The sequence below is a fragment of the Ornithodoros turicata genome, chromosome 7 (assembly GCF_037126465.1).
Source record: "Ornithodoros turicata isolate Travis chromosome 7, ASM3712646v1, whole genome shotgun sequence".
Lineage (NCBI taxonomy): Eukaryota > Metazoa > Arthropoda > Arachnida > Ixodida > Argasidae > Ornithodoros > Ornithodoros turicata.
In genome coordinates, this window is record NC_088207.1 from 38358945 (window position 1) to 38371142 (window position 12198).

At 49.1% G+C, this 12198-nt stretch overlaps 1 protein-coding gene across 5 annotated transcripts in view; it reads right to left on the reverse strand.

Annotated features, from left to right (window-relative positions):
• Positions 1-5187: 5187 nt before the first annotated feature.
• Positions 5188-12198, reverse strand: part of LOC135401042 (protein 5NUC-like) — an 18107-nt gene continuing 11096 nt past the window's right edge. For 4 of the 5 annotated variants that reach the window (XM_064633171.1, XM_064633172.1, XM_064633175.1 and 1 more), the window contains exons 4-8: positions 9194-9586; positions 8546-8821; positions 8155-8325; positions 6965-7162; positions 5188-5473 (exon numbers count right to left, since the gene is read on the reverse strand). In XM_064633171.1, coding sequence (XP_064489241.1) covers positions 5301-5473; positions 6965-7162; positions 8155-8325; positions 8546-8821; positions 9194-9586 — 1211 coding nt within the window. In that variant the 3' untranslated portion in view covers positions 5188-5300. Of the gene's footprint in view, positions 5474-5587; positions 6589-6964; positions 7163-8154; positions 8326-8545; positions 8822-9193; positions 9587-12198 lie in introns of those variants that run through there. The other variant, XM_064633173.1, reaches the window with a different exon arrangement.

Genomic DNA, 12198 nt, shown 5'->3' on the forward strand with positions numbered 1-12198 from the left:
TTGTGAGGCTATCCGGAAGCCGAGCGCCAGAGCCGCTGAGCGCTTTTAGTAAACATAGCAGTAGACCATAGCAGTCCTCTCGAATCGTATCACTATTTACCGCCGACATCCGATGATTCCGGAAACACAAAAAGCATGGGCGGTTGCAAAGTGTTGCCACCGTTGCCATGGTTGCGCCATTTCGAAATGCAGTACACCGGAACATGCGTCACGCTCCGGAACTGGCCCCGCTCTTCCCCAGCGCTCTCCGACTCCGACGAAGGGGTGCGCAGGGTGCACCCGGGAACGTGCACCGGAAGTCACTTTGGAGGTGTTAAGTGATCCCCTGAAAGAGGGAACGTTCCCGGAGCACGAACCTAACGCGCCCATCGTCTCCGCGCGCTCTTCGCCCGTTGTACCAGGCCCAGCACCAGCAATGACATCAAAAGCGGCTCGTCTACAATTTTTTCATGGCTGCCTTATGGGATGCACCCAGAACTTCCTTTTCCTTTCCTCTTTTTTCGCAAGATCTCTCAACTTCATGAGCAATTGTTCCTTCTTCAAAAGAAGAAGGCGTCAGAAGACCCCCATATCAATCTGGGCAGCGGCTCTTTCTCCTACGACTGTCTCCACGCGCAGTGTAGCCAGACCACACTCTACGTCCGCGCGCGTTCCACGAAAGAGACACGTAAATGTTATGACCGCACCAAAGAGACTAAAAATCGTTTTTAATGAAGGTTATAACACTTTTATAGCGTAGCTTGATTATTAGAAAGCAGGAATAATAGTCTCCAAAGCTTGCTTGTTCGTTTCATCTTTGACCACAACGTGTTCCTCTTGTCTGGACACACTGACAGCCCCGCAACCATGTGCCGATGCCACATTGACCGGCGGCGCGGTTTTGCCACCGGCGGCGGCGTCGTCAAATTCCACTTTAAAAAAAAAAAAAAAAAAAAAAGGGTCTAACAGTAACAAATTTATCACAACCAATAGTTCTACTTCGATCACATTTTGACTAGAACAAGCCGTGAAAGCCCGTAAGCCCGTAATCTGTGCACAGTAACATGGTTGCACACGCGTTGTACCCTCAGAGGGATTTTTTACCAGAGGGCATAGTTGCCACGCACAAAAATCAACCCGGCCAGCGGGGGGGGGGGGGGGGGGGGCAACGGCCCCCTTGCTCCCCTTCGCGGCGGTGCCCGTGGGGATCAACCTAATACTATCTCGAATGAATGAAATCAACAACAATAATAATGACAAAAGAGCCACAAAGCTCGAGCGTTTTCTACACGTCTCCTTTTTACCAATGATTTGCATCCATTCAGCAACGGTGAGAAGATTTTCATGTACCAGCATACTTACTTATCGAAGGGCTTATCTCCATCCTTCTCTTTTGCGTTTGCCAGGCACTCCTCGCAGAAGAAATCAGAGCCAACCTTCCGCTCCTTGTCACCGTCTTGCAAAACTAAGGTGCCAAAGTAATGCCACATCCTCGGTTTAAATGCACTTGAGTTCTTATCAGCAGAGAACAACGACACGCTCTTCAAAAACGGAGATCCAGTCTCTGATGCCATGACAGTTCAATACTCGCGAGGCCAAGACCGGCAGAAGTGCGCGATACCACTTCGAGCTTCCCGTTCCGCAGCGGAACCGATCGGAACACGGAACGCGCGCGGGAAGTCGGCGCGCGGGGTGGCATCAGCGGCGGCGTCAGCGCGCGGAGAAATGGCGGCGGCCTCACACCGGTCTACCCGCAACGAACGCGCTGCGGCATCCGCTGCTTCTTCGGCAGCCAGCGTCGTCTTTGTCCGACTTTGTCCTGCCGCGCGAAGTTCGTCGTAAAAGTTCGTCCCATGTAATCCGGAGAATGCTGGTGGAGTGTCTTCCGGTATTGGTTCATTCGTATGCCATTTATCTGCGCTCACTTCTTTTGCTTTTCACGTCTTCAAGAGTCAACGTGCGGAACAGTTTGCGCTTGAAATATAATAGTAAGTTTTAGGACATCGTACGCAATCGCGCCCTTGCGTGCAATGCATAAAACTTACCAATAACTTTACTTACTTTACTTATTCAATATAAAGGATGTGTTGTTCTTGAGCGGTTTATTCTTAATGGTGTATTTTGGGTACCCTCAGTGCCGGGTATTAAAAGGGAGTCTGGCCCTTATGGGGAGCCTGAAAAACAGGCTCGACCTGTCAATCAAACTTGGGCGTATTTCATTGGTTGACGTTTTACATGGGGACAACCATAACATTAAAATATTTCATTGGCTCGTTAATAAGTTAATTCGTTATTACGTTAATACGTTAGGTCGCCAACTCGTTAACACGTTGAGCAGTTCACTCGTTAACACGTTGAACGTTAACTCGTTAATACGTTAATTTGTTAACACGTTAACTCGCTAGTACGTCAACTCGTTAGTACGTTAATTGCTTCATTCGTGAATTTTTTTAACTGCTAAATTCCTTAACTCCCTAATTCCTTGTTTTCTTAATTCCTTAATAGACCTCTCCCTGTTTGTAAACCAATGACGTCATAGTGTTCGAAAGCGCCACCAACTTGGTGGAGTTGAACTAAGCTCGCAGCTAGAGGCGAACAAGGTCGCGCCCGAAAGCCACGGTCTTGAGGTGTCTCTGAAAGGGACACCACCATCCGTCTTACTTTTCTTTCAATAGGAAGCAGCGAACAAGTGCCATTCGCGGAACCCAACCCTACCCTACCCTCCCTATTTTTTGCCGTTTCAGTCTGTCTACCAACGTCATCATGACGTTTCTCGGGTAGTAGTCTATTCCTTGTCTCCTGGTTTCCTTAATTCCGAGTGTTTTGTCGTTTATTTTTACAACTCAGTTGTTTGAAATTCAGAGAGAAAGCGATCGCGGTGAAACGACGTACTCACAAAAACGATGGGAAGCTCATTTGCAAAGAATCCTACTGTTATGCGACAGAGCTCGGTGGCAACGAAATCCATACCACGACCGCCTGGCGACGTGAACACCTCGAAGTCCTAATATTCCGTGGGTTAATCGGAACGTTCGTTAGCATCCCATCTCACTGTCCGTGTTGCAATTGAGTACTTGTACCGCAGCGCATTCAGGTGCGGCCTATGGGGCCCACATGCGTGGTGTCAGTGTGATGTGTCATGAGGGTCATCCTCACCTCATGAGTGCCATCATGTCCTCACGGCGCCTCATGTACTTTCCCCTAATGATGACCCACATGGCCTCACAAGTCCTCATCCTCACGTGCCCTGACCGCATGAGGGCCCTCATGGCCTCACGTACCTTCTTCACATGAGGACCCTCATGGCCTCACGACAACTCATTCTCACGACCCTCGCCTCATGAATACCCTCATGGCCTGACATGTCACTAGGAGGCACATGAGCCCCAAATGAACTTTCCGTCATGTTCACATGACATGTCGGCGTTGAACTATACTGTGTCGGTAGTTCGTACTAATGATTCTGCTCCTCACGAAATACATTGTACCCTCACGTATGTCTCAAGACTGTCCTCGTGAGGAACGCTGAGCGTGGTCTGGCCTCACTCACCCTCTTGCACAGCACAACCTGCTTGCATACCTAGGGTTACATCGTCTGAATGAGCCACACCGTATGTTCCAAAGCCTTGCACTAGCAGCAACCTCTCGCTTCCAGGCTATGTACGAACTACAGATGGGTTGCAAATGCTGCGGTCTGACAGAAAAGTCGTACTAGGACTGCTGGAACGCTGATTGCTACTTCCACTGCAGTGAACACAACCCTAGCGTTGACCGATGCAGCAACCCGAATTCTTGTTGGACTGGAAAATCGCTGTCCTGTTGTCCTAGGTGCCGACTGCGGGGGGGGGGGGGGGGGGGGGGTTGAGCCCCCCGGAATTTTCCCAGGGGGGGTCAGGCCCCCTCCGGCAAGTCTACCAAGCTGACAATATGAAAGTTTCGAAGGATATCCTAAGGATCGAGTGTTTCAGCGTGCGAGTGATCATGAAAATCCTGTAAAAATGGGGGGGGGGGGGTGACGCTGTGCCCCGGCCCCTTCCGGCAGATCGAAAACTCTGCTTATGCTGTTGCTTATGAAGAACGATGCTATATAAGCAAACAAATCGAATGGCACCGATGCCTCGGTGCCATGCAGCCAGATGAAGTGCTTCGTGAAGCGAAAAAGTATGCAGTCATGCTGTTTAAACAAAAGCGAAAAAACCAGAGAACCAGTGGATAACCTCCTTATAGGGCTATATTTCTATACAGTTCCTCATGACATCGTTCACAATTCCAAGGTTGTAAGTTATACGACACATCTCATGTTTGCGCGTCAAGTAACGGTACAGGATAGTTTGATACGCTGACTGTTTAGCAGAGAACCAGTGGCCTGCTATACAACAGAGACGTCACTAGGGTTTCTTTCTGCAACAGGTCGTCTAAGACATCTGCTGTGCAGTGTTTTCTTTTTCCTTTTGTAAGGCGAACCCTAGAAGACATTAACTTCAAAACAAAGCTAGTGAAGAATTCTTTTTCCCCAACTGGGTATTGCAGATTAGAACCTGTTATGCTGTCAAGCTGTCGAATGTGACTCCATGCACTCTTTTCCCACTTGCATTGAAACCGAACTGTCTCACTACAGTTATTGTTCCGTTATGGCGGCTTGCTGTGCCTTAGCAGATTTTATTCGTGTTTTTGCCCCTCCTATGGCATAAGGGTATGCCAGAAGTGTTAGAAGGCTTGCGTCCTCGTGTAGGTCGCATGAGTAGGCGTCATGGGTTATGTGGACTGTGACGAGTAAGCGACGGACGCACCCTCGAGATTGTGCGGATATTGCGCCAAAATACAACAAAATGAAGAGTCGCTGCACAACAGGAATAGAGATTACCCGAATTCGACATAGGACGATCATTGTAGGATGAGTTTCCGTTATCGTTACAATCTCGCCATCTGGAATTCCGGTAATTACAGTTCGTAATCCGTTACCACTACCGTCACCGTGCCCTGTGTGTCATTTCCTGCTGGGTTGTCTGGGTTGCCCACCTCCGGGAGGACGACAACGGCGAACTTTTACCACCACCGCCACCACCACCACTGCCAAAAGGTGGTCTACTGTGACCTGTCCACATCCGATTGTCCACGATTAGTGGCAATCACGAGGTGGTTGTCAGACAATAAAAGAGCACAATCACGCGGAAACAGTTTTGTAATATGGCAGTGAGACACACCAGCGCAACTATAAGTTGATGCATTTTGCATTGAGCCAAACGTATATCTTATCGCTGTCATAAACGTATCGCAGTTGAAGTCACAACATGCTCCAAGAGTAGCGTGAGACCATCAAATCACAATATTCCCTGTGGCAGTAAATATGACACGATAAGGAGAATGATTAAACATGGGGATAATGAATAGCGCTCCGCTGCGCTCGTGAGCACAGTGATACGGTTGTCGAGCATAGATTTCATAGGAGTCATCTTCTCTATGTAGGATTTGACAATCTCCAGGATTGTAACACCTGTTTGGAAAGAAAGGATCACAATATAGTTTCATTGGTAGACAATCAAGCATATGATCAGCAAACCACCTCAAATGTTCCAAATGTCCTGAAGGACCTGTTTCCTCAGGAAATCAGCCTAAGTGTCGTTTTAATGTATGAAACAACATAACCAGCATGAACGAGACAGAAAAGCAAAATTGTATAATTGTTAAACCAGACCATCGCCGCATACAGCACGATTCCAGCCACACTCTTAAAACAGAACTTCACCGCATAGCACGCTCCTAGCCAACCATCGCTCCGAACGATATCATTCTGTGTCCTGATTTGTTCAAAACAGATGGAGGCGCCTATCTGCGGCATGCATAATGCGTCCCAGGTAGGAGCCTCCTTCCATTTTCATCAACTGTGGATGTTGGGTCATGGCTTCGTGCAGTCAACGAGCGTTGGGTTGCTTGTTCGCTCGATGTGCTATATGCACTTCGCCTGCTGCAGCGGCGCGCCGTGTCCATATGGCCGCGTACCCACATGCGGCAAATGCGCGCGGTAACGCGTGCCGGAAAGTTCATGCCGCGAGGCGGGAGAAGCCGCCTCCGCGTTCCGCTTTTCCTCCACTGCGCAATATGCACGATTTTTAACGGCATGTCGCACATCTTGGTCCAGTCAGGGGGTCAACGGAGATTGCGTCACGTTCTTTTCTTCCGGACACCCACGTAGTCTGCAGCACGTCGACATCGTGAGAGCCGCGGAAACCGCAGGTGATAAGCGGTTGCTTGACGGCAAGCACTTTCTTCACTTTCTTGCGCATGTGTACTGCATGTCGGTACAGGCCCTTTTGCGGGCGGCGGACGCACTCTCAGTGGCCGCCACATAGCGTCTGGCACGCTGACAGCGCTCGCACACGCACGGCTACCGCTTTTCTTTGTTTTTGATCTGCTCTTCGATTTGCTGCTGCGCCAACCAATGGTGCGTCGAATAAAATATCACAGACCACGACGCCTCCACAAGAGCTTTCTCATAAGCTGTAGCTGTAAAACTGTTTTGAAAGATCTACCTGTTCAAAAATTATGGTGTTAGGGGCTCTTACCTTCGATGAATTTTAGCCATGACTTACGAACACCTTGATAATTTTTCTGCTACAACAAAATTGCATTTTCTGAACTGAACTCCGGCGTTCACCGAGTGAGCGTAAAGCGTATGTCGGATTTACCCCCATTCCGTTACGAAATACATTTCGATGGACACCATGGACACCACCTTGGACACCATAATTTTCGAACGTGTAGATTTCTCATTAACATTTTGCAATGCGTTAAGTGAAAAACACTGTATTTTCTATGTGCAAACATCGTAACATTTGCACATTTATACGAAAAGACGACAATGGGAAGCCCTGCGAGTAGGAGTAGTAGCACAGCAACACCGCTTTCAATATAAATATCCCGACATCAGAAGGATGGTGCCGTACGCTGCAGAACTGAGCTTCTGTTCGAGTAGTGCTTTCCATACCTGTTGGTATTATCTGGTCATCAATCAGGTGTTCGTGCATGAAGGGGCCCCTCGCCATAGTTTCCAGCATGACCAAGGTGTACTTCTTCTCGCGTTGTACAGGATCGTATACTGGGACACGGCACCCGATGCAGAAGGTTTGCAAGGAAACGACCCGAGAGGATGGCGCGTTGCGAACGTTATAGGTAACGTGAAGCCCTGGAATTGGAATACGGGATGCAAAATGAGAGGCAGACTGAAAGGCTGGATTATGCTGTGTACTAATAGACCTCTACCTGTTCGTAAACAAATGACGTCATAATGTTCGACAGCGCCACGAGTTTGGTAGAGTTGAACTACGTTCGAAGCTAGTGGCGAACAAGGTCGTGCCCGAAAGCCACGGTCTTGAGGGGATTACGATGGTCTCTGAAAAGGACGCGACCTTCTGTCCTACTTTTCTTTCAGTAGGAGGCAGCGAACAATTGCCCATTCGTGGAACCCAGCTCTCCCCTTCCGATCTGTTTTGGTTTCGGTGTGTTTACCAACGTCATGATGACGTTTCTCGGGTAGAGGTTTATTATGATATCAATAGCCTGTTTCTGCAGAGCGCGCCTGCGCCCTCTGTGATAAAAGAGAGTAAACGAGATTATAGTAAGCCTAACAGAGCGTCCAAAGAGTTTGCGCATTGTAATCTGCCGTGCTCCGGTACACCTGATTGGCACAGCAGCAACATACTTTAGCCCCGATGGGCGGTGGGCGCGATGATCGCGCTGGCAGGCCAATCAAGAAATCGGACTTCTTCAAGGCGCCGGAAGACAATAAGAAGCTGCGGTGGTGAGGAGACCGAAACTACAGTGTACTAGGAACTAAACCGAAACCGACCTTGAAGAAGCAATGTTGCCATACAGGTGGTAGATCGTGCACACTACCACGCATACTTCTTAAGACTATACTTCCGCGTCGCATGAGCAAGTACGTTTTGGGAGAACGCAATGTCAGACACGTGGACTGCAATTCTATAAATCGACCGGATTCTGAAGACACGATACGTATACTGGTTACTGGCCCTGAACGCTAGAACGTACAGAGGGATTCCACTCGGAACACGGGCTTCCCAACTCAATTCAAACAAGGCGGACAGTGGCACATAGATCATTCGTTAGAACCGCCCGCACTGAAGACCTTTTTTATGATCTGGCAACAACGCTCACCTGATATTTGGAGAAAATTTGGCTGCGCTTTTTTGTAGAGAATGTCGTAGTCGTGCACCGATCTCTCCATCATGTCTAAAAACTGTTCACCCGACAACTCGACCAGGACGACTTGCTTATGGGACGAGCCCTCACCAAGAACTTCGTAAAGGTGTTCCAACAAAATGTTCCCTGCAAGAATGTCCACATTACAGCCTGTAGGCAACATATGGCGAGCATTTTTGAAGCACGAGAAAAAATGCGGCAGAAATAAAACAATATACTGAAAGATTACTGCATGGGCAGGTTATGAAAGGAACAGGAGGCATCACTGGACGTCAAGGTGGTGAAACAATGATAAACATCGGCAAACCGACCAACACTGTCCGCTGCCATTACTCTTGAGCCGTACCCTGTGTGATTCTGTCGTCGATCGAAGAATGAATATCTGCACCTCGCATCACGGCACCGTTGACCCTGCTCCAGTGGTTGTCATCGGCAGTTCGCAGATCAGCGAACCAGCCGAACATAGCGTCCGCTATGACGTTGCCCATGGTACACTCTTCCAGACGGCACACTTGACGGGTACCCTCAAGGAGCACTTTCGTTTTCCCCACTTGTGTACCCATCGCGCTGTCTTGAACACTGCTCAAGTTCTTCAGTGTGGCGTCCATGGGACTGTTCGATACTGCGTATATAGGGCATGTCAATTTATGACCAATCATTTTCCGTCATCTTGACTCATAGTTGCACTAACTGTTGTACCCTTGGTGTAAAAAATGCTAGCTGAGACAGGGATTCCCCCCCCCCCTCCACAGTAGCCCCCGGAAATACCTGCCCGGAAAACCTGCAGAAAAAGTCAAAGACCTCAGAAAAATAAGCAGATATGGGTGTTGCCCTCAACGGGACATTCCAAACTCTTGAGATAAAAACCAATAAGTTCGTCCCAATGACCGGTTGACTGTTAGAGAGCTACGCATGCCAACGATTCCCACGCAGATGAGCCGACAAGATCAGCACTGCAATGTCGTTGCACTCAACGCAGTACAAATAGCCTTACCTGACGTGATAGAGCTGTCCATGATTGCAGGCGCCCCTGAGAAGTTCAACATTTTGCCGGTAGAGCTGTCGAACATGACGTTGAGCACCCCGACGTACTTCCCGAACCAGTATGCGTGAACTACGAGGCAGGTAGAACTGTCTTGTCGTTGGACGACCACAGGATAGGGTCCATCGGCAAGCTCAGTGTTTGGGTAAACGCCGGCTCCGCTGTACAAGAAGGAATGAGAGAAGCCTCCTACGATGATGTTGAGCTCAGGAACTTCCTGGGCAATCAATCTGTCCCTCATCAAGCCCGAGTGACCAATGGCGACGATGATGGTAACGTTAAGTTTCCTCAGCCTCAGCGCTTCCCTTCGCACGCATTCGACATCGCTGGAAAATTCGACGCGACCTGCACAATTCCTGTGATATTATGGTCCCGTAAGAGAGCTGTGATGTCAATCTTATGGTGCCATCGACTGGTCGCCCCGATACTCCAAGCTGGAGCAGGGTCAGACCGCGTTTCACTTCAGCTCCGAGCCGGAGGAATCGTGCAGAAGCCAAACGCGGCAGGTTGGAGCACAGGAGCGGAGAGGGAATGTAAACTCGCATGACTTCCGGTGTTTACTTCGTAGTCAGAAAGGCGACGACGCGACATGACAAGCATGGCGGAAGCGAAACATTACTCAGGGGAAGCTGGCGCAGTCACGTTGCTGGAACCCAACCAGATTTTGCAAATGCTCCGACGGCGTTGGAGGAAAGGTCTCCAAATGAACCAGTTGAATGCAGTGGGAGTGCTGTTTCGACCAGTCGAAGATGAAACGTCGTTCCAGAGCGATTGGAAGCAACCAGTCGAAGACATCATACGTACGTTACTTTTTGTGGTACGATGACGTGGTGAAAGGTTCTCAGCCCCGTTTCGGCGCTTGCAGACACATTTTAATCACCATAACACCAATAGATGAACGCATTCTGCCAGTGTAAATTATAAGATGCTTCTTATGACATATTGTAGCTTAAGGTACGTTTGAATAGGCCTGCACTCCCTGAATCAGTTCCGGGCGGTGCAGGGCCAGTTTTGAACTAGCGCAGCACTAGGCCAGCTCCAGTTCAACGGTGCAACACTAGTGCCGCCGCGAAACGAATATCGAAGTGCAGCGCTAGTGCAGGCCTTCTGCTCTCCGCGAGTCTTAACACCGCTACGGATTGTAAGAACGCGTGTGACATTTCAATCACATGTGCATTGCTGCTTTTTAATTTCGAACACAATGAACAATTATGCAAACAGCCATGGAACTTGTGGGTTCTGACAGCGAGGACGAATAATTCGACAACCTGGTAACCGTGATAGCGTTGACTAGTTGCGAACTGACAGGAACCGTGTACCAATGTACATCGAAACTGTAGTGAATCGTTATTTCGACTTCGAATTGAAACGTCTCTTCCGGCTCTCTCGGGATACGTTCGAGAATTTGGTTCGAGTATATTATTTGCCTTGTGTCGTCTGCTGCCATTGCCGCCATTACTCCGCACTACCGTTGAACTGACCCCTGCGGGAGTGTAGAGTTTCCTTACACCAGGCCTACACTTCGCGTGCACTGATGGTTTGAAACGAACGAGACGGTGCAGGGGGCGCTTGGCTGCACTGGCGAAACGAACGAGCGAGTGCAGCACCACCGGAACTGGTTCAGGCAGTGCAGGCCTAATCGAACGAACCTTTATTCCTCCGAAGTGAGAATGCATCGCACTGGCTGAGTGAGCCTTATCTTTGGGATTGACCATAGCGGTTTGCAAATCTACACTCTAAAAAGAGAACTTCACCGCATAGCACGTAGTGCGCCAATCATTGCCACGAATGATAGGGTTATCGCTTTTGATTCAAGGAGAGAGGGAGGCGTACGCCTTTTCGTGGCAATTACCACATACCCAAACTGCCACAAAAAGGCGTACGCCCCCTTCTCTCCTCGAATGCGAAGCGATAACCCTATCATTCGTGGCTATGGTTGGCGCACAGCGTGCTATGCGGTGAAGCTGTTTTTAGAGTGTACGCGATTTACCGCACGGATATTAGATGAAATAGATTAGAGGTCGAAAGAAGTTACAAAGCGCCGCACGGCAACAGCAATAGCGCTGCTTACGGTCTCGTGTATGTCCAATGACGTGTCCAGAATGCATTGCCTTCGCCTGGCACGCTATCGTCTATGCATCGGTAGGCCCCCTGTCGTTTCAAAGCACACTCTATCCCACGTCACCTCCTAACAACGGATGGCGGAAACTGTTCATACATACACGTTCTCAAAAACAACAATAGACTATAAGTCAATGTCAGTGAACTTTCGACCGACAAGAAGTGAAATAATTTGCCCTCGCGTTATGAAAGATGTCGTTACTTTGATAGCAATACAAAAGGAACGGAATGGATCTGTTGCGTCGCTCGTCATTTAAAGGGGCGCTGAAGAGGGTGATGTTTTCGGGTCTCATATAGGCTACTGGGAGCTGGTATATTGTGTACTCAATGTTCACTGGTTCGAACATAGTACTCGTACTGCGACAGGAAGGAGTACGAATACGCGCTATCTTGCGATGTATGCCGACTGTGAGGTATGTGGAACCAGGAGTTTCACGTCAAAATGACGAATCGCTACCTCAGAATGGCGAAACATCCCCTCTGCCAATGAAGATGGGGTATGGATTTGTAACAAGAATTGTTCCACTTGAAGTCGTATTTTTGTCAGGAAGAGAGTTGTAGAACGTAGAATATAAGAGGTAGACATCACAATCACACTCTACACCACTGCCACCACTTCCCAACACTGCTCTAGCTTCTTGTCCGCACGCATCCGCAATCTGACCTGTACTGCTCCGCTCGCAGTGGGAAGCAGCTCTGACCTGCCGCTACCACCGCCACCGCCACTATACGATATATGCGTCTCGGCGAGGGGGCCCCTCCGAACCGAAAGGTTTTTCGTTCCGGTTCAAAGCAAACGGTTCAGTTCCCGTTCAGCTCCAGTGTAAAAACATAAT